Below are 22441 nucleotides of genomic sequence, written 5' to 3'. Positions count from 1 at the left end.
GCTCATTGGGCGAGCCTGTCCAATCACGTGACTCCAGCATGGCGTATAAATAAGGGCGAGGGGAAGGCGGTGGTCCGCCATTTCGTGGACGCCGGGGAGGTGCGGGGACTTGTGGAGCCGGGCGGAGGGGAGCCGAGGAGCCGTCCGAGGGTGTGTGGACTTTAGCCGCCGCGTTTCTCACTCCAGATCTCGGTAAGAGGCCGGGTCCCAAGGAGGGAAGGGGGAAGTGGGACGTAACAGGGCCGAGGTGGGGCCGGGTCCCATGGCGGCGCCAGATGGAGACAAAGGGCCGCCGCCGCCATTTTGTGACGTGCGGCGCGGGCGGCGGCGGGCTGGCAGCCCACCGGGCGGGCCCCGGCCTGGAGGGAAGGGGTCCGTGGACCTTTGTCGGGGGATGCGCCGGGGGGTGAGGTTGCCCGAGGATCAAGGCAGAGGGGGAGCTGGTACCGAGTCGTACACCAGGCCGCGCGGCCTTTCAATTTATGGCGCCTTTTTTTTTTCCGCCCCACGTTTTATGAAGCTCCCAGGGTTTTTGTCCCTGGGCTCTATCAAGGCTGGGATTGTGGCCTGGGCGGGCTGGAAGGGGCCAATGGAGGCAAAAAAGGGGACATCTTGTAATAGTTTCAATAATAAGGAATTAATTCATAAAAAGACTGGAAATCTCGATCCACAGGAAGTGGTTTCTGTACTCACATTTTCATGTAATTTTAATTCGACTCCACTTTTTACTCCTTGAACCCAGCCTTTTTTTTTTTTTTAAACCCATCTTCTGTGGGCAGCACTGTTTTTGTAGCTCCGTCCTGGTAGCCCGTAGGCCTGAAGCTGGTCACAGGGAGTTTTTTTTTAAATCAGTCTGCAGCCGTGGTTTGGTCTCACCTCCCGGGCACAGGGCGGGGTCACGCCAATAGGATGTGTCTGGGCTGGTTTTTTAATCGGATTAAGCCGAGCGGGGGAAGAGCGGGGTGAGAATGGTCCTTACACCGAGTGTTAAGAGGCCGCTCTTTGCAGCCATTGAAACCGGCCTCGGGTGATGGGGGCGCGGCCCGCGCGGCTCCAGTGGCTCAGCCCCAGCCCCTAACGTGCGGCTCACTCCCGAGAGCCTGGCTCTGCGTTCACCTGCCTCGGACATTTCATAATAGACGGGATCGGGATGTATGCCCTTCAGTCTCATTTAACGGAGAAATGGGTGTTTCGAGGGTGGTAGTTTTAATTAGGTTTTTAGTATTCTGGCAGTCTTTCCTAAGGGTCTGTTTCTCACTGTGTATGTAGATTATTTGGTTAAATCTTCCATATTTTGGTTTTGTCTTATTTTTACAGAAATGCATCGTGATTCCTGTCCATTGGATTGTAAGGTTTATGTGGGAAATCTTGGGAACAACGGTAACAAGACTGAGCTGGAACGGGCTTTTGGCTATTATGGGCCGCTCAGGAGTGTGTGGGTCGCTAGAAACCCTCCCGGCTTTGCTTTCGTGGAGTTTGAAGATCCCCGAGATGCAGCCGATGCTGTCCGAGAGCTAGACGGAAGGTAATTTAATCATAATGTCGCTCAAGTTTTTAATGTTTAAAAATCTCTAGGATAATGGTTCTGAGGGGCTTCTTGGTTATCTGAAATGGATGTTACTGGAAATTTGTGTACACCTTTTTTGCAATTAAAAAAAAGGACCGAACAGTTTTAGTGGAGATACGTAGGAGGATTCTTTTTATTCAGTTGGTCATTGAGGAAAATAATTAGGTTTAATGGTCAATTCTTGATGGGTGGACAGCTGCATCCAAAAAATGGTCAAAACATTTTAATCTAAATTCTCTTCAGTGTCAACTGTTCTAAAACAGCTGTGGGATCACATTTTCTTTAAGAATGGCCCTGTATTGATAATTGTAGCTGGATGGTGCTTACGTGGGGTGTATTGCACTGTTATCTTTTACTGTTTGGAGTGCTGCTTTTAGGAAGTCTGGCTTGTATAGCAGTTCCCCAGCTGGTGCTAATACCGCGTCTTAATAGCGAGCAGGTGTTGCCCCTTCTATTTGGCATTTTGAACCATTGGATTTCAATCCTAAAATTAAATGTTTGGCCGAAACCGGTTTGGCTCAGTGGATAGAGCGTCGGCCTGCGGACTGAAGGGTCCCAGGTTCGATTCCGGTCAAGGGCATGTGCCTGGGTTGCGGGCACATCCCCAGTGGGGGATGTGCAGGAGGCAGCTGATCGATGTTTCTCTCTCATCGATGTTTCTGACTCTCTATCTCTCTCCCTTCCTCTCTGTAAAAAATCAATAAAATATATTTTAAAAAAAATTAAATGTTTGGAGGGTTGGCTGTATAAAAGCTTGTTTATCCAAGCAGATTGCAGAACATATTTCCAGGGTTGCACCTCTTCCCAGTCACTGTGGCTTAACCTAAATATAATGGCTGTTGGAATTTTTTATGTCACCTATTGTGTGATAATTGAGGGAGAGGGGTGATGTAAAATAAAATGGCCAAATATCCTATTTATTGCTGTTTACATGGACAGGGGTGGAGTAGAGAGACCAGCAAATACAGTGGGGCCTTGACTTACAAGTTTAATTCGTTCTGAGACCGAGCTCGTTAAGGAGCTCGTTAACTCAAATTACTCTATCAACTCAATGCAAAAAATCGGCCGAGAGACAGCTGGGATCTTAAAAAGCTCGTTAGTCAGGAAACTCGTAAGTCAAGGCCCCACTGTATAGTGTGAGATGCGTAAACAAGTGATGGGACCACAAAGGAAGAAGTCACACAGGATGTATAGATGAACTAGTTCTGTAAAGATTAGTCTGCGTGTTTTCACACTTAAATTACAACTGCTAACAAATTAACATTGAGCCCAGTGATCAGACTGACTCTTAACAAAACAATAAAATGTAGGGAAGTTAGTTTCCTTTAAGAAAGTAAGGGAACTAAAACCTGTTTTGGCATTAAGGACTCTGAAGGCATTCAAATGTGTTCTTAACTAGAAGTGCTCTTTGCTTTACTCAACATCTTTTAGAAAGTCAGTTTGGCTGCTTTAAATGTAATGCTTTTTTCTCCCTAGAACACTATGTGGCTGCCGAGTAAGAGTGGAACTGTCGAATGGTGAAAAGAGAAGTCGAAATCGAGGCCCACCTCCCTCTTGGGGTCGTCGCCCTCGAGATGATTATCGGCGAAGGAGTCCGCCACCTCGCCGCAGGTACTTGAGAGAGAGCGTGACTAGAGGTATTGGTGTAATGGAGTAGGTAATAGGAGCAGGTACTTCTCAAAGTTTGTTGGTGGGTTTTAAATGTATTGTGAAGAACCGGAGGTTTTTATGAAGCATTTGCTGGGTGTAGTTTGGGGTATGTGAGTTGTGCTGAGTGTTGGCTTTTGTCTTTAGGTTCATGTTGGTAGTCAGTAACTTCTATCTTGGATCTATCTTCTAGTTCATCTTCTAGTTGCATCTTTCCAAGTCTTCCCTTATACTTCAATTTAGGCCTTTTTCCATTTCTTGACTCCATAATGACAAACATTACATTCAACTCTAGCTCTTCACCAAAAAATGTGTTTTCTATTAGCACGATTGTAATATTTATCAATCAGGCAGCTGTTTTAATGTTACAACTGGTAAAATAGAAATCTTTCTGAAACTAACTTAAGTCACTGACCAATAAAGGGGGCTATAAAAGTAATCCCAGTCATCTATTCTTCATACCCAAATAGGAGAGAGATCAGTTTTTTTATAATTGACAATGGCATCATTCTTGGACCAGGCAGTGGTGTCTGGATGCTAAGTCCACATCTCCTCAAATCTCCAAAATAGTTTCTGAAGGACTGAATTTACCTCTTAAAGGTGAGTGAAGTCCTAGGAGATAGGAGTTCAAAATCTTGCCCCTTTTGCTGTTTTGAAAAACAACACACTGTTGCCCATCATAATAGAGTATTTGTTAGCTAATAGATGGTTGTACTGATGGCTTGTTTTTTTCATTTTTTTTTGTGCTTTTTGGTCCATCTATTAATAAAAATGAACCCCGTTACAGAGTCACCATCATGTCTCTTCTCACCACCCTCTGAGTCTGCATTAGCCAGTCAACTAGCCCTTTCAGCGTCATGTGACCAGCGCGCCCCATTCAGCTTGGCTGGTGTCGTTTCACATGACCCAGGCATGGCCAGTCGTCAGGTTGCACCGCCCTTTGGTTCCCGAGCATGCTGTTTTCTCTCAGCCTTCTCTCCAACCTTAACCAAATCGGCAGCAGCCACCTCGACCGCCCACACATTCCTGGCCAATCAGCTCAGCTGTTTATTTACCAAATGTCTTCACAACAACTACAGCAGCAGCCTTCGGCTAACAAAAAAGCAGGAAAAATCCACAACACCCCCTTCGCCAACCAACTAAATCCAACGCAACATCTGGCAAAACCTTTTCAGCAAATTCTTCCTGGCCGTCAGTCCGGCAGCCTCACCTCACCATTTCTAGCTTGTTGAAACCCAAAACTAGTAAGTTTTTCCTGCTTATACAGTTTACTGCTGGTTAAAATAAGGAGTAAGCGGCTTAAAGTAATTCTTTTTTTCTGGATCAAAGGCTGGCTGTGCATAATTGAATGGTAATGTACATATATATTGCTTGAATAAAACTTTTAAGGGTGATAGGGAACTCATAATGTAACTAGACCTTCAAGTGAAACTTATTTGCATGTGTGAGATGCCAAACTAAAAATTTTAATGACTAACAGATTTAGCTTTCCTTTCTAGCAAAAATTTGACTCCTATCACCTTTAAATGGTTTTACTAACAGTTTTCAAAATTTTAAAATTTTGGGGGTGAAGTGGGCCAAGAGCTAAGGTAATTTTGATAAGTCTAAACACACCCTTAAATGTGACGATCACAAATGCAGTTCTAATGTAGCACTTAATGGCATCAATATTTACACCTAGCGCGTTTTCACAATTACACTATCCACCTGGTACCTAAGTCTTGTCATGGACTTATAGGTTTGCATGGGTTCCAAATACTGGTTTATGGTACTGTTTTTTGGAACTACTTGTGGGACTACATTTTGGTGTGGTGTTTTGGGTAGTGAAGTTAGTTTGACATGAAGTTTTGCATTGGACAGATCTGCTGTGAAGCATTCTTTGTTAAAGTGAGTCCATGGTTGGAATACCTGCTTTTCACTTGAGCTTTTGGTTCCTTAATCCTTCTGTGCCTTTTTTTTTCTTTTCTTTTTTTTTTTTTGGACGATGGGTGCCAGTTCTTCGGCACATTCACTGGGCCCAACAGTGAGATTGAAAAGTTGGGAAATGCCTCACGCCATAAATACTAGTTGACAGTTAGCCTAACTTTCTTGTTTCTGCTTTTAGATCTCCAAGACGGAGAAGCTTCTCCCGTAGCCGGAGCAGGTAAATGACTTTCCGCCACAGTCTCAGAAATGGCAGTGTTGTTTGCTATTCGTATGCTGTTTTCTAAATGACTTGGTTATTGGTAATGGATTTTGTAATGAATTCTTAGTAATGGATAAAGTGTTACATGGAACCAGTACTAACTTAGTAGAATTAACTCTTTGTTTTCAAAGACTTATTGGAAATATTTATTGTTTATAGTCCTGAATGGTCTCATTTTTCTTTTGCCTCTGTAGGTCCCTTTCCAGAGATAGGAGAAGAGAGAGATCACTGTCCCGGGAGAGAAATCATAAGCCGTCTCGATCCTTCTCTAGGTCTCGGAGGTAAGATCTTTAATGATGAGCTAGTTAAGACCTTGTATGCATAACATACTAAAACCACAAATAGGTCTAACTAAGCCATTTTTATATAATTTTATAATTTTCTACCATAAAATTTTTTTGATGTTTTGTCACTGTCACCAAGTTACAGATGGAACCTGTTTTTCTGCTTTTGTTTTTTTTTAGCCGATCTAGGTCAAATGAAAGGAAATAGAAGACCAGTTTGCAAGATGAGTGGTGTACAGGAAATAACTTCATTTGACAGGAGGATGTACAGAAAATTCAAGTTTTGTTTGAGACTTCATAAGCTTGGTGCATTTTTAAGATGTTTTAGCTGTTCACATTTGTTTGTCTTGGAACAGTGACACACAAAGATGTAATTCTCTATGGTTTGAAATGGATCATATGAGGCATGTAATATCAAGAATTGTTACTTTACAATGTTCCCTTAAGCAAAATTGAATAACACCAGAGTTTCAGTCTTGCATAGACTAATAAATCTCTTAACTTCTGCCCAGCTAACGTGTGATGTTGAATATTGTGGAAACAAAACTGGCAAAATTTGGATTTAAGATTTTCCATAGCTGTGACCTAATATGCAGCTGTAGTTGGACAGGCAGTCTTCAAAAGCTGCTGTGAGCACAAGCCAGCAACTAAAAATTAAAGCTGCACTCTTAAACTAGATTAGAGGTTTAAAAAAATCCAACACTGGGCAGATGTCCAGTTAGTGTAGAATGTAAGTTAAAGTTTTAAGAAAGTTAGTTTACCTTTGCTTTCGGTCATAAATTTCTTAAGTGATTGCTATATATGAATACATGGCTATTGGTAACATTCTTCACTTGGAAATTTGAGACTATTCAAGATACCAGTTTCCTGCCAGTTTAAGGGTACATTGTAGAGCTGAACTTTGAGTTACTGTGCAAAATTTTTTTTCATGCTGTCATTTGTAATATGTTTTGTGAGAATCCTTGGGATTAAAGTTTTGGTTACAAATTGTTGTTTAACCTGAAAGCCTGTTTTTCCTTGCAAAACTAAAATGTGTGAGCTTGGTATCAAGTTCAGGTATAACATTCCTATTGGAAGCCATACTTATATTTTCTTGTAAAGTGCTTTTGAATTAATAAATAATGGCATAACTGTAATAGTCAAACCCACTATTACCACAGTTCTTGTCCCATGGAAAGCAGTTGGTTACACAAATCTTACAAGAAACAAAATTGAGGCTTTTGAAGTGAAGGGAATTTTTGGTTGTCACTTAAGTGATCGTTCTTAAGTTTTTTCTTTGGACTTACTCAGTGACCAACATTTTAAAGGTTAGCAACCTAGTACATTATAACCCAAAGTTGCCCCAATCACTAAAAAGGCTTTTAGCATTAGCATGAGAACTTTCCACAAAGCTTTAAAAATTGCTTCCATTTTATTTTACATGATTTGAGGTGTTGCATGGGAATTCTAAATTGATCCATTATAATGTAAAATTCACTATATGGTTCAAATGTAACAGTGCAGACTTGAATACAAAGGCATGCATAACCTTCCTCTTAGAAATAGAGGAGCTGTAATTTCTAAATTTTGTGCAATTAGATTAAACCATAATGCAACAGTCTTGTGGCTTAGTTTCCTTGAATGTGCTATTTTATGACAGTTTTGGATTATCCTGACTTTAATATGACAGAAGTCATTGCATTGAGTTGAATCTATAAGGCTATACACATATACTGTAAGAGAATTTTAATTGATTTTTAGAGAGGAAGGGAGAGAGAAACAAATTTCAATTGTCCACCTATGGAGCCCACAAACCTGGACATGTTCCTTGACCAGGATTCAAACGGGCAGAATGATGCTCAACCAATGACCCACACCAGCCAGCGCTCTGAGGATATCTTGTAAGATTAGGTCCTAAACAGTAATTTCCCTTGGTCCTTAGCCTTTCATGCAAATATCAGGGGGGAGAGTCTGTGTGTCACAAGGGAGAATTGGTATCACTGAAGTTCAGTATGAGCCTTGTTACAGAAGACATTTAAGATTACCTGATCTGCTGGAAGCTCTGGGCCTTATTGTCTTGGCATTTCCTCATAGCCTAAATACAGTTCCTGTTAGGAACAAAGCAAGATAGCTAAAAAGTCATGGAAGTAATACGGTGTGTCAATAATTACACTGCTGTTATAAATGGGCATTTATATGGCCTTTGGGGCAGTATACAACTTCCACAGTCTTAAGTTAGAAGGGTTTCTGTAAAAAGGTTAATAAATTATGGGTATAATGTGGCTAATGGAGAAATTGCGATATAGTCAATCTTGGAGTTACCCAAATTTTCAATCACTTAAAAGCCCTAGCACAATTTTTATGGCTTGCAAAAAATACGGTAGGTAGAAAGTATTAAACTCTTACATTGTACATTTAGATTGTGGCTTTCAAAAGTTCTAACTTTACTATAATTTTAAAAATTACAAGTCCCATTAGCCAGTTGGATCATGTGTTCTTAGTCACATGATACAGCAGTCACTAAAACTGACCTGTGGTGTAATAACTACAGATGTTCACTAGAGGTCACTAATGGTGATCATTTAAGGGAACGGTTATAGTTGGTTTTTAATGCTTTCAGTAATATGTAACAATCTGGTTCTCAGCTTATTGTGGGTTACTGCTGAACTCCATGTCTTAAGCAGAAAGGTGAAGACAAAGATAATTTTGATAAAGTTTATCTACTGTTAATGTATTTTGAAAAGATGGTGTGATCAGTAAATGGCATCCCTACCAAAGTAGTTAGATATACCCATGTCTGGGTGGGAAGTCCTGGTTGCTTTTTATTATAGAGCTATGGTTCATATTAGTAGAATGTTGTTTTTTAATCAGGAGTAGCATTGATCATATAAGTTTTTCAAAGTATACACAGCCCAATTCCAGGCTCATTGGCCCAGTTTTTCACACTGGTTTTTTTTGAAGATTTCTCCCAGGTGATAAAATTCCTGGTTATAATGCTGGTCTAGTGCTTTGTCTAAGTGTGCTTTTATTTTTCAGAATTCTGAACATGATTTAGTTGCCAGATCTAGTTGGTGATATCTTCCAGTTGTATATTTTTGTACTGGACTGTTGCCTTCTGGTTTTCCATTTTCTGGGGGTAAGGGGACATGAAAGATTTTTATAATTAAAGTAGCTGAAGAAAAAACTGGGTTGGAGTATATTTTTATTGAAGCAGTCTGATAGTGTTAAAGAACGATTTTATAGTCCACAAATTCCATCCTATTTTAAGACTCATTGGATACCTCAAAAGAATTCAACTAGCATATTTTTAGGTTCTGAGATTGGAAATTTGACAAATTTAGTATAGCTGTTTAATTTTTTTCATGCAACTTCGCCCTAATTGCAGAAATTCATAATACATTATTTAGACATCACTTAGTATCCCAGTTCTTTCTCTTCAATTATCTGGAACACAAAGCATGTTGTTCCCAGACCAATATCAAATAGGTGTGTAGAATATCACTTTTAATCTTTAATCTGACCTACATTAAAGCACTGTGAATGATTATTTTACTAAAGTCTTAGAATATGGCCATTAGTGCCTTTACTCAGTATATGTACAAGGAAGTGAAAACTCTGGAAACATTGATACTTTGCTTGCTTGTGGCCATCACTTAAAGAGGTCCTAAGCCCTAGCAGGTTTGGCTCAGTGGATAGAGCGTTGGCCTGCAGACTGAAGTGTCCTGGGTTCAATTCTAGTCAAGGGCACATGCCTGGGTTGCAGGCTCGATCCCCAGTAGGGGGCGTGTAGGAGGCAGCCAATCAGTGATTCTCATCATTGATGTTTCTTTCTCTTTTCCTCTCCCAAATCAATAAACATTTTTTTAAAAAAAGCTCTATATAAAAGATTAATATGCAGAGTGTCCGCTTGGGAGTTGGACTGGGAGTTCAGTTGCTCACTATGACATGCGCTGACCATCAGTGGGTGGCGCGGAGCGAAGGAAGGCCCTGGCCGGCAGCAGGAAGACCTGGACCACTGCCTGCCCCTACCCACACATGAGTTCACTTCATTTATAGAGCAAAATCAAGCCTTCCAGAAAAGTATCCGAAGGTGGCTTTCCTCAAGTCATTTTCCCTTGTGCAAAGGCAGGCACCTTTGTGTTTGGTTATTTGCTGACAAGCCCCTAAACTTCAGGGGGCGGGGGGGTTGCTGAATCTTACCCTTTTGTTGGGGTCATTTGGATAAGGAAATGGAGGTAAGTGATCAGTATAAAAAACATGGTTATAAGTTTTGAAAGCTAAAAGTTTAAAAGAAAATTTCCCTTAGGAAACAATTTCTGAGTCCTGTTAGGCAGCTGGTAACTTTATTTTAACCTGTTCAGCCGTTGCCACCAAAAGCCTATATAATAAAATCCTAATACGCAAATGAACCAAGTGGTAGAACGACAGCTATGACGTGCACTGACCACCAAGGGGCAGACACAATGCAGGATGCTAATGGCTTCCTGCTCTTTCCCGCCTCAGCGCACCAAGGATGTTTGACTGCCAGCTTTGGGCCAGTAGCTGGAGTGTAATGAGGATAAGACATTGAATTGGCAGTCCTGGTAGGACTTGTGTTGACAATGTATGGCAGTCTATTTGACATGAAATTGGCTTCCAGAAGTTAGGTTGGGAGTAGAAGTTGCTCACTTTGTAAGTAGTAAGGAGTAGATAAATACACTGATGGTTTGGAGAGGGCTAAGAACTGGTCTTTGAAATTAGCTGCCAAAGGGTGCTGGAAGCTTCACTGAAGAGTTGGATGGGTCAGGAAAGAAAGTTTAAAAAAATTTTAACCTCGCCCCTGCTGTGGCCTCCAGGAGAGGAAGTTCCATCTTCTAATACTCCTTTGCCAAACATAGTGCAGGGTCTATTATGTGATACTTAACTACTTGAGGGGTATCACTTAAAAGGAAGGGCAGAAAATTACATTAATTACTCAACTTATTAAACAAGTGTATTCAGAACCCAGGCCAGAAAGCCCTTGTTTTCCTTCCTGTGACATTTTTACTTTCTCTGCTCAATTGTAAAATGCCAGGGTTTAGAGCAGGGGTGGACAAACTTTTTGACTCGAGGGCCACAATGGGTTCTTAAACTGGACCGGAGGGCCGGAACAAAAGCATGGATGGAGTGTTTGTGTGAACTAATATAAATTCAAAGTAAATATCATTACATAAAAGGGTACGGTCTTTTTTTTTTTTTTTTTTTAGTTTTATTCATTTCAAACCGGCCCATGGGCTGTAGTTTGCCCACGGCTGGTTTAGAGCATGTCTTTTTAATTGTAAAACAATGGATGCTGTACCTACATTGGAAAATAATGGCCTCTTCCATCTTTCATGAAGCACTTTGCTAACATTTTTGTCTTACAGAGAGGCATATGTAGTGAGCAAGTATTTTTTGCAGCTAGAAAATGCTAACCATGTGTCCTTGAACTTTTCCCCTCTTTACACAGTTGAGGCATGTCTGTCTGCAGTGTCTATGCTATATGCCATCATCTGGGCAGGTATCACAGTTAAGCACTCATTTAAGACAATTCTTGGCAAAGGCTTACCTAGCTTTGTCTTGATGCTAAGTGATAATTTAACGTGAGTAAATGTCACTGTCAAGGACAAAGCTGTGCTAAGGTGGATGTGTGGACATTGATTCTGTCTGTCCATGTTAATTTTGCCATGTTTCGAGCTATGACTAGTTGCTATGGCTACTCAGTCTCCTGGTCTTGACCCCAGTATTCCTTTTAGGAATATGAGAACAATATTGATGATTATTGCTTTTGAGACAGGACTGGTAAATACCAAATGTTAGGGGCTTTTAAACTTTTTAAAAAGAAAAGCACACAATTGCTTTTTTCCTTTTTTCCCTTGGGAACGCCCCAGAAGAATTCCATGACCAGAGAATGCTTGATAGTGAATCTGGTTTCAAAACTAGTTTGCCCATCTATTGTGAAATATTTAGTTGCTGGGGGGAAAAATACTGGTCTAGGTTAAGGAGAGCCCATTTGATCACTTAGATTTTTGACAATGGACTTTGTGCTTAAAGCTATTTAATTGCCCACCACTACCTGCAGTCTGTGGGCTTGGAGGAATGCTCCATTCCTTTTTTCAAATGAGTTTGAGTCTCAATAGAGGTGGAAGGAAGGAAAGGCTTTTTAAAAAGGTAAAGGTGTATGTGCACCATCCAAGATTGGTTCCTGTGCAAGGGCCAGCTTTTTGGACTTGACAGTAGTTGACAAAAAGGAAAAGATTCAAGGGTATCAGTAATAAGGTGATAGGATTTATTGAAGAGATTGAAGTATAAGGAAGGCTAGACCAGTTGTCCTAGGTCGCAGCTCAGCAGTGATTGCACTGAACAGTGTAACCTGGGTTGCAGTACCAGGTGGAGATTAACTGGAAGAGGCCTTGAGTCCTTAGTCCCAGTCCTGTGTTTAGAGATGATTAAGTGGATTTGCCCAAGTTCATGCAGGGATACTGTGCCAGAAATGCGACAAGGACTGCTGAACAGCTAATCTAGGTGCAAGTTCCAGGGAGCGGTATATGTATATTTTTACTGCTTTCAGAGAAGAAGGGAAAGATGGGAACATCAGTGATGAGAGAATCATTGATTGGCTGCCTCCTGCATGCACTGTACTGGGGCTAGAGACTGCAACCGGGGCATATGCCCTGACTGGGAATTGAACCAATGACCTCTTGGTTGCTGGGTGGACACTCAACCTCTGAGCCACACCCAGTGGGGCCAGGGAGCAGTATATTAAGGCTTTGAAGCCTATAACCAGGGTGACTGGACCAGCTATGTAATTGAAATTTCATTTCCCCCCTCATTTTTCTTTTAATCCTCACCTGGATGTTGTTTTGAGAGAAAAACACTGATGTGAGAGAGACATTGATCAGTTGCCTCCCATATGTGCCCGGACCAGGGATCAAACCTGCAACCTTCTGGTGTACAGGATGGTGCGCCAACCAACTGCCACCTGGCCAGGCCTAGAGTTTCATTTTTCAAATCTGCAAAATGGGGTAACAATGGGAAACAATGACCTCCTACTCTTAATACCACAAGAATGTAAGCATAGATGGCACTCAAGGCATGACAAGGGTGCTCAGTAAATATCTGTCAGTGGCAGGCTCACAGGAGTTGGTGTGCAGTAGAGCACTCCAGGACGCTTTTAGCAAGAGTGCCCCCTATGCTTTCTTGCATTCCCCTTGCATACTGGGAGGGTGTTTCCTCTGACCCTGGTCCTTACCACACTTTTGAGACCATTGTCCAGTTTGAGGGGACATTGATTTGAGAGGGGTCCAAGGTCAGGAGGGGCATTTGTAATTAAAGGGGTCTGGGCAGATTTAAAGAAAGGGGATTCCGATATTCAGATAGGCAGATGGGAAAGAGGATGATGGGTTAAAACAGTGTTAGGTGGAAATACTTTTGTAATTATTAGTTGCAAACTTAGGACTGTCCCTGTTTTATGTAAGTAATTTGTAAGTTTCAGAAAAACTTGGTTTTCCTTATTTTTGAATAAAAGCTAAATTAATAATAAAAAACCCAAACAGTGTTAGGTGGCTCTTTAAAAATTGATTTTCAAATTAGGCCTACCTGGATCTGAATTTTTATCTTTTAGCTATGTGCCAAAATTCTACAAATAATTTTCTTTTTAGAAGAGTTTTAAATATTTTTAAAATTGATTTTAGAAACACCGATTTGTTGTTCCACTTATTTATGCATTCATTGGTTGCTTCTTGTACGTGCCCTGACGAAAGATCAAACCCGCAACCTTTGGTGTATCAGGATGATGCTCTAACCAACTGAGCTACCCGGCCAGGGCTATAAATAATTGCTTATTTGTCAAACTGGGGATAACAAACATACCTCACATAGTATTGCTGATGATCTGTCAGTGGTTTTTATCCACCTTTGTCTGTACATTGGAATCAACTGGGGAACTTTTGAAAACTAATGCTTGGGCTCCACCCTGTGGCTCTGATTTAGTTTGAGGTGGGAACTTAGTGTTTGTATGCTTTCAAATTTCCCCAGGGGATCTAAAGAGCAGTTCTGGATTCAGGTCTGTTTTTATCTCACAGTGGTCCTATTGGTTTATTTGTGTCCTCCCGCCCTACCCCAGTCCCCCAAGTATGGAGCAAGGGACCTCTGTTCCCTCAGCCTGGGGCTCTGCCCACTGGCCACATCCTCTGCTCATTCCTTTCTTGCCGCTCACCCTTGCTGGGATGTTTCTGTATAGAAGCTGTGGAATTGGATTGAACATTCCTTGGGCACCTACCTTGGTGGTGTGTAGCACTTGGGTGAGATTGTTGTCACCAGAAAAGGCTGCTTTTCTTTGCCCCCTTCAGCACGGTTCACAGTGCTGGTGTCGGGATACCCCTTGAGCAAGGTGTGGTAGGAAAAAGCAAAGGAAAAGAATTAAAATTGAATTACCATATGCTGAGCACATGTATTGTGCTTCTTTTCAATATCAACTCTGTGATGGGGTTATCCCAGTTTCTCAAAGAGCTCAGAGTGGTCCTCAACCCTGTCAGACTTGAGCCCCCTATTGTAAAACAATTTTGTAATGAATGGTCCTTTATTTCTGAAGTGAAATCCATTTTCTATGCTCCTTTTGAAAAGTCAAGATGAAGCCTTAACTATAATATAAAAATAAGCAGTTTATAAAATAGTATGTATCTCTATATGTGTTAGGTCTGATTGCTAGAAGACATAAGTCAGATGCTTGAGCCTATTTCATACTTGCCCTACAGAAAAATTAAGACGAAAGGCACATGTAGATACAAAAACTTAGAACCTTTGACGACAGACCAGACTTCCTTGAATATGATGCAAAAGGGGGAAAGAAACGTAATTGAAATAGAGGTAACACGCCAAGAGAAATAATAGACTGCTGAATTGGAGAAATGAAGTACAATATTGTCACAAATAAGCTGGGCCTTAAAACTATGTCGAGGCCCTGGCTGGGTAGTTCAGTTGTTTAGAGCGTTGTCCCCATACACCAAGGTTACGGGCTCAATCTTTGGTTATGGTATGTAACAGAAGTAACCAGTGAATGCATAAATAAGTGAAATAACATTGATATGTCTCAAAATATTAAAAAAAAAAAACCCTGTCGAAAATAACTTGCCCAGCCTGGCCCCAGGAGGCCACGGTTTGATCCCCAGTGTGGGGGCGTACAGGAGGCAGATGATCAGTGATTCTCATCACTGATGTTCCTATCTTCCTTTTCCTTCCTCTCTGAAATCAATAACAATATATTAAAAGAAATAACTTGCCTATTAATAGCATAGGGTGGGGAGAAAACGATGAAGTGCCTGTCCCATGGATTGATATGAAGACTTGATTGAATTAATACATGAAATGTGCTCAATAGCTCCTGGCACTTAAATACTATGTAAGTATTAAGTAATATACATCCTTTTCTAGAAGGGAATAACTGGATTAGGAACAATTAAGTAGTCTGAATGTACACAGGGATTAGTCAGTGATTTTCAGGCAATGTCTTTATTCCTTCTAATCATTCTATCTGTGATGGCCTTATGCAAGTATTCTATACAGTAGAGTTTATACCTGTATAGTAGGTTCAGTCCTATGGGCGAGGGCAATTCATATGTGACAGGCATCTAGTAGCTCCTCCACCCCTGGCCAGTGTGATGACAATTTAAAAAAGAAAACAACCTACATCTGTTTCCCAACCATCCCCACTAGGAGGCAGTACTGCCCCATTTTACCACCAAGCCAAATTCTTGGCCTGAGGTCACACTTCTGTTTATAATGGAGTCTCTACTGACTGAAATCTTGCCGGCACCCCCTCACCCCCGCCCTTCCCCCCAACAATCAAGACAGTAGTAAAGACTACAGTGACAATAATTAGCATTTCTTGAACTCACTTGCCAGCACTTTGCTAAACATTTTTTTGTTGTTAATCCTCACCTGAGGATATTTTTTTCCATTGCTTTTTAAAAAAAATATGTATTTTATTGATTTTTTTTTACAGAGAGGAAGGGAGAGGGATAAAGAGTTAGAAACATCTATGAGAGAGAAACATCAATCAGCTGCCTCCTGCACAGCCCCTACTGGGGATGTGCCCACAACCAAGGTACATGCCCTTGACCAGAATTGAACCTGGGACCCTTCTGTCTGCGGACCAGTTAGGGCTCCATTGCTTTTTAAGGGAGTGCAAGGGAGGGTCCAGAGGGAGAGAGAAACACATTGATTGGTTGCCTCCTCCACGTATCCTGTTGGGGATCAAACCTGCGACCCAGGCGACCCTTAGGTCCAGAGTGGATTCTAACCAGGGCCTTTGCTAAACATTTTACCAGCTCACTTAAACCTCACCACTTGAGGGAGTTTCTGTTCTCTCACTAAGAAACAGGGTTAGGTCCAAGAGCCATGTTAAGTGTTTTGTGTAGTGTGCCCTTAGCCGGAATTGAATCTAGGACCCTTCAGTCTGCAGGCCGATGCTCTATCCACTGAGCCAAACTGATGAGGGTGCAAATGGTAATATTTTTAACACCTCATTTTGCAGTCCCAGAGGTGACAGGACAGGAAGGCCTGCCCCCAAACAGCCCAGAAGCACACGTTTATTTCAGCATGTTAAAATATGTATATGGTTGCAGAGGCTTTATGTTTAAAAAGATAGTTTTTAGAAATTGCTAGGCGGACATATATATTCTGAACACAATCAAACGTGTGGGAGACTCCTGCAGTGTGGTGTGAGAATTCCTTATGCCGCCCACACCTTTGCTCTGCAGATAAGAGAATCTGAGGCAGGGGTGGGGCCAGGGAAGTGGGGCGCTCAGGCTCCTGGAGCCCAGCTGGGGCCATCTTTGTGCCCGCCCCCCTGACTTCTGGCCCAGTGCTCCTCCTGAACGGCCAGCCATGACATCTGGTTGGCAGCATGCCGCAGCCTGGCTGTTCAACCCTTCACCTGCGAGGGCCCTGGCCACTTGCCCATCTCCCTGGCAGATAAAGCCTCAGACAGAGGGCAAACAGGACTGGCTCCAAGAGGCAGTGCAAGTCTGACTCACACAGTTGGTTTGTGCCTGTGCCAGCCCCAAAGGCTCTCCCCTCATCTCCTTTCTATCACTTCCCTTGCTGTGGCCACATGGGGACTCTTGAGCAACGTGCGGACAGCTCAGCGTGAGAATGGCGCCACCTCTCCTAAGGTGGGTTTTCCAGGCCGCAGAGAGACTATGCTCCATTCCTCGGCTGCAGTTTCAGGGTCGGGTGGGGCAGCGACATGGGGTGAGAGGCCCTGTTACCCGGTATCGGAGAACTTGGGCTGCCATTTGTCAGCATTTGCCTTTAGGAAGAAGCAATCTGCTGATAAATGGCAGGATGGTTAGAAATTTAACTTGCTCTTTTTTCCTTTTTCAGAAAAGGAAATACTCGATCACTGTGTGACAGACATCTAGTATCTCCATCCCTAAAGTCAGTTACGCTCCCTGGGCAGTGTGATGGCAATTAAAAAAAAATCAAATCATTGTTAGATGTTCCTTGTTGCAATATAATTAGCATTTTTGTTTAGAGAATACATGATGTTGCTAATGAAGAGAAGAATACCACGTGCACATAATATTTTTACTCAGAAATGTTGTTTAAAGTAAGTTCCTGCCCTGAAAGCTTTGGCTGGGCACAGGCTGTTAGTTAATAATAAAATTACCCGACCTTGATCCAGACACAGGTTCCTGGAGTCTGGCTCTGAGGGGAAGGCTTTTCTCAGGGGCTCTGCGGTCACGGTGCAGGGCAGGGAGAAGGTTCCGCTCCCCCAGAGCTGGAGGCTGACCTTGGTAACAGCCTTGCATTTGAACACCCTCCTGCCAGGCCCTCATGGTAGGGAGGCCTTTGACTTCTCTGGGAATTCAGTCTGTGCAGCCGGGAAGTGGGAGCCACACTGCCTCCCCTCCGGTCTTGCTGGACAAAACCCGAAGCAACACGTGTACATAAAGCAGGGGTCCTCAAACTTTTTAAACGGGGCCAGTTCACTGTCCCTCAGACCATTGGAGGGCTGGACTATAGTTTAAAAAAAAACTATGAACAAATTCCTATGCACACTGCACATATCTTATTTTGAAGTAAAAAAACAAAACGGGAACAAATACAATATTTGTATTTGCATGTGGCCTGCGGGCCGTAGTTTGAGGACCCCTGTAAAGCATCAACTGCGCCTGGGTCCGCGTTTTCCTTCACATCAGCTCCACTTCATCCCCTTTTAGTTACTTATTTTTAATTCATAGGGAATCCATGACCATGGCAGAAAAATTAGAGGACATGTATAAGCAAAAAAGGAAAAAAATCCAGTCACTTCTGGCTTCATAAGTAGTTTTCTTCTGTGCTGTTCTCTTTGTTCTGGGAGTGGGAAGTTTCATTTGTGTGTAGGGTGCTAGTGATGTGGCCCACTTTGCAAATGAGGAAATGGAATTCCAGAAAGAGGAAGTGCCTCCCCCCAGGGTCAGGAAGATAGTAGGGAGGTTAAGCCGGGTTTGAAGCCCTTAGCTGCTGAGTCAAGCCCAGACCCATGTCAGCCCAGGAGGGGCCTCAGAGGTGCCCACAGGTGGGCCTCAGATACTGAACTCCCCTGTGTGCAGGGAGCCTGTGCCCACAATGCCATGTTTCCCTCGTGGCAACTTAAGGTACTTACCATTCCTCATCACAGACACTCCTATTTTGTGGCCTACCCAGCCCTAGAGTCGTGGGCGTGGGCAGGTTGTGAATAAACAACCCAATGAGGTGGGGTTTTTAGGCCCCTTGGTTCTGCATTCCCGGGGTGACTGCCCATAGGCTGCCATGGTAATAAGTGCCGACCTTCTGGGCTTTCCTCTCACTTTAAAGGGTGTTCTTTACTCTCTGCTTCCCTGTTTTCTAGCTGCTGTCTTGGGGTTCCCAGCAAATATTTGCATGGTTTTCTAAGAGAAACAGACATGCTATTTTAATGACTAAAGTAAAAAATAAACAGTTTTAATGGTTAAAATTATTCGTTGAAGTGGAGGTCAAGTGGATTGTGGGCAAATTTTTTCCTGAAATCTATTAGTATAATTTTAAACAATGCCAAAAAGATAGAGGCATCAATCCATGAGTCCTACTTGTGTGATGATTGTACATATTCACATGTGATGTAGGCCATGCACGCCCTGTGCTGGCCCAGGTGGCGCACAAACCCAGCTCCTGTGCCAGCACAGCAGTCAGGTCTGCTAGCCCCGAGAATCAGGTGAGGAGAGGGAAGGGAGCGTTTCACTTAGTCATTTGCCCATTTATTGAGCTAAAGGTGGCATGTACCTCACATGGCGGCCTGCACCCTGGAGCAAACGGACACAGGGCGCTTCTGGCCGAGGCACGCTTGCCACAGTGCGACCAGATGGCCTGCAAAGGGCCTTCCATCACCGGCATTTCGGGATTGGCAGCTCCAGAAGAAGAAGATGGTTTCTTTGTAAGGATGGCAGGTCCCCGTGGGCATTTTCCTGGAAGGAGGGGACAAGGTTAAATGGATATAGTGGGGATGGTTCTCCAAGGCAACATCAGGCTAACAGGCTTTTTGTTGTGCAGGCTTCCGGCAAGTGTGGGATGGGCTCTTAAAACAATCCTCGCATTACCTGCTGAGAGTTACGACCCACTTTGTGCAGATGTGGGAACTGAAACCGAGAGAAGGAAAGTAGCCCAGAGTGAGGAAAGCCGGAGCCAGGACTAGCCCTGGACCCGGCTCCCGGGCCCATGCTCCACAGCACAGCTCTGTGCGGCACGCTGTCTGTGCCATTCCCAGGCCTGGCATCGGGAGTCACACTGGTCCCGGGGTTTTGCACAGCATCTCCAGCTTGCACACTATGGGGCGAGGTCCTGCGGCTGCCTCTGGCGGGAAGAGTCTGGAGGCCTGGATTTGGCACCGGCAGTGCCATTGTGCAAGCTGGAGAAGTTGCTTTGCTCCTTGAGCCTCGGTCTTGTCATCTGTAAGATGGAACTAATTACACTACCTCACAGGGCTGGTATAGGGTTTAAATGAAAAACAAAGCAAAACCCTTTACTGAACACTTGGTAGGTGCCAGGCACTCACCTGTATTAACTCAACCTTCACAGCAGCCCTCGGAGAGGAGGGGCCAAGGCCAACTCCACTCTAGGAAACAGGCACAGACGGGTAAGTAACGTGCCCAGTGTCACATAGCAAGCGGGGCGGCTGGGCTTGGCACCTAGACTCTCTGGCTCTGGAGCGGGTGTTCAGGAAGAATCCATTGGATGAATAAATGAATTCCAGGGCTGGGGAGTCCTAGACAACAGCTTTCTGGGTGTCAAAGACTAATATTCAAAGTGGGACCGTGGAAGAGCCTTCGTGTGACCTGCTGTTTGATGGATGAAGACCTCAGGGGTCAGGTGGTCAGAGGTCTTGGTAAGACCCATGTCCACAGTCCCAGGTTATATGTTCTAGGAAACAACTGAGAAAAATGCAGTCTCAGCGACCTCAGGGTGCTCACTCTCCATGATCCATTCACACTGTTCCCAAACACTTTAAATGACATTGTCACAAAAATGGTGAATGCTGTGTGGCAGTCCTTGCCTGCGGGCTCCGCGCTTCAGAACACGAACGGATCTCCTGGAATGGCTGCCTGTGGGCCCAGGGAATGGGGTTAAACTGGGGCGAGGGAGGGGGGGATGCATAAAAAGAGGAGCTAGCCAGGACGGAGATGATGGATTCACCCCAAAATAAACCTGAGTAAAAACAACCCAGTGAAATCACTCCGCCTGAGCCACATTGGCCCTGGGCGCAAGGAGGGAAGGGGGGACGTCCCGGCGGCCTCACCTCTAAGGCTGAGGCCTGGAAGAGGCCCCTGGGCGGGCCAGTGAGGGCAGGTGTGAGGCGGGCACGCCTTCCCCTGAGCTCCAGCTCCTGGCGAGGCCACCGGCTGCGGGAAAGGAGTGAAGAGCCGCTCCTGGGTTAGTGTCCGAGGGCACAGCCATCTGCTGTCCAGCCTTCCTCCCCAAGGTTTAGCTAGGTCCACTATTGAGGTGTCATAAGAATGTGAAGAAACCCGACACGGGTCAATAATCCCCGATTGTATGGTGATTGTGGGGCTTAGTTGCCATGTCCCTAGCCAGCGGAGCGTGCCCCTGAGGGTGGGGAAGGAAGGGGGCATCTTCACTCACTCAGCTGGGCCCTCTGTGGACCTCCCCTACCCACCCACCCGGCCCGGGACCCTCCCTGCAAGTGGCTATCCCCGCACAGCCTGCAGTTCTGGGCTCGGCCACAAGGTGGCAGCGTGGGGAAGAGTGCTGACAAGCCCTGCGGAGCGGGTTTAGGTTTGCGCCTATCCTTCCAGATCGGCTCATTTATTAAACATGAAACTAACCCGGTGGCTGGGGAAGGGCAGCAGGGAGAGGCAGGCGTGACTTTCTAGAAAGTAAATCTGCAAGCCTGTCGGTCCGCGCCCATGAACCACCCACAATGGCTAGGTCTGTATCCGTGAGGTCGATGCGCATGTGTCACTGCGTGTGCGGCTGACCGGGTGACTACATGAGTGTGAAGTGTGACTGTGGGGTGAGGGGAAGGGGGAAGCAGCAGATCAGGTGTCGCCAGAGAGGCTAGGAGGAAACTGTAAAAGTGGGCGATGTCCTCTTTATCGGAGCCTTCTGCTGGGTGAACTGCGGTATAGGGCAAAGTTCACTCCGATTAGCAGGCACAGGGAGGGAGGCATGGAGCGTGCAGCGGTGTTAGAGGGGGAGGTGGCCCTCCGCCGGGAAAGGGGGGGCGCCCTAAATTCCACTCAGCCCAGACTCAGGGGGCATCCTGGCCCCCGGGCAGCTGGTGCCACCCAGCCTGGCCACGTTCGAGGGGTGCAGGCGGGACAGCTGGCCTCCCCGGGCTTGTTCTCCACCTGTGAAATGGCAGAAAACGGCCTGCCTGCCTGGCGGTGCGCCAGGGCGGAAAGACAGCCGGTCCGGAATGCACTCAGGAGGAGGCCGAGTATGTGAGGGGCACGTCTGCTGGTTGCAGGGGAGTCATGAAGTGGTGCTATTCTCGGAGACCCTGTAGGCCTGGCCCAGGCCCTGCCCTTGCCCGCCCCCCTTGCAGGAGGACCTTCCTAAGGCGGGGGGGTGGGGTGGGGGGCCTTCTCAGGAGGTGGGCTGGGCCGTGGGGGCAGGAGGCTGTGGGGCCCACACCTTCCCGATGGAGAGAACTGACTCAGGCGTCCTCCCGCCCAGGCGAGATCTTGTTTTTTCTGTTCTTTTTATTGGGGACGGGGTGGAGAGCGTTCGGTGTCATCAGGGATTACTTTGAAACCACCGCCTCACACTGGGAGCTGGCTTGAGTCAACTGGTCACCATGGAATTTCTTTTTTTAGCACATAAACAGCCCAGTCAGAGGCAGCTGTGGCCCGTCCAGGGCGGGGAGCAGCGTGTGGATGTGGAGCTGCTGGGCTCGTGTTTCTTGGGCAAACAGATGCCAAGTCTCAACCCACCCGCGAGGAAGCCCAGAAGCGGGGGGTTGGAGACCACGTCTAGTTATGCCCAGTTATTCAGGTGGCTCCACCTGGGAGGCCCTCGCTGGATGTCCAAGCCACAGAGAAAGGACAGAGTAGCTGGGGTGTTCCACTCCGAGGCCACCAGAGGCGACGGCGAGCGCTCAGTGCCAAGCCCGCGAGGAAGCTCTGTTTGGGAGCCAAAGTGTAAAACATCCCAGCCACTAACCAACGAGCCTTTCCTGCCTGCTTGTTCTGTGCAGAAATTGGAAGTAGTTGGGGGGGACGTACAAGGGGTGGGGTAAGGTCCTTTGAGGGCAGGAACGGCAAG

The 22441-nt window shown here is 45.0% G+C and overlaps 1 protein-coding gene across 2 annotated transcripts; it reads left to right on the top strand.

Annotated features, from left to right (window-relative positions):
* The first annotated feature begins 66 nt into the window (after window positions 1–66).
* On the top strand, window positions 67–6681 carry SRSF3 (serine/arginine-rich splicing factor 3). Of its 2 annotated transcripts, XM_005881724.2 has the most exons (6): window positions 68–192; window positions 1318–1525; window positions 3044–3178; window positions 5319–5357; window positions 5594–5680; window positions 5864–6681. In XM_005881724.2, the coding sequence occupies exons 2-6, from the start codon at window positions 1320–1322 to the stop codon at window positions 5889–5891; spliced, it is 495 nt and encodes a 164-aa protein (XP_005881786.1). In that variant the 5' UTR covers window positions 68–192; window positions 1318–1319; the 3' UTR covers window positions 5892–6681. The 2 variants fall into 2 exon arrangements, with proteins under 2 accessions (XP_014385105.1, XP_005881786.1); XM_014529619.1 differs by lacking the exons at window positions 5319–5357; window positions 5594–5680; window positions 5864–6681 and adding an exon at window positions 4002–4455 and having other exon boundaries at window positions 67–192; window positions 3044–3204.
* The last annotated feature ends 15760 nt before the right edge of the window (window positions 6682–22441 follow it).

This window comes from Myotis brandtii, unplaced genomic scaffold (genome assembly GCF_000412655.1).
Source record: "Myotis brandtii unplaced genomic scaffold, ASM41265v1 scaffold687, whole genome shotgun sequence".
Lineage (NCBI taxonomy): Eukaryota > Metazoa > Chordata > Mammalia > Chiroptera > Vespertilionidae > Myotis > Myotis brandtii.
Note: the sequence above shows the minus strand (reverse complement) of the source record. Positions and strands in the feature narration are given on the sequence as shown.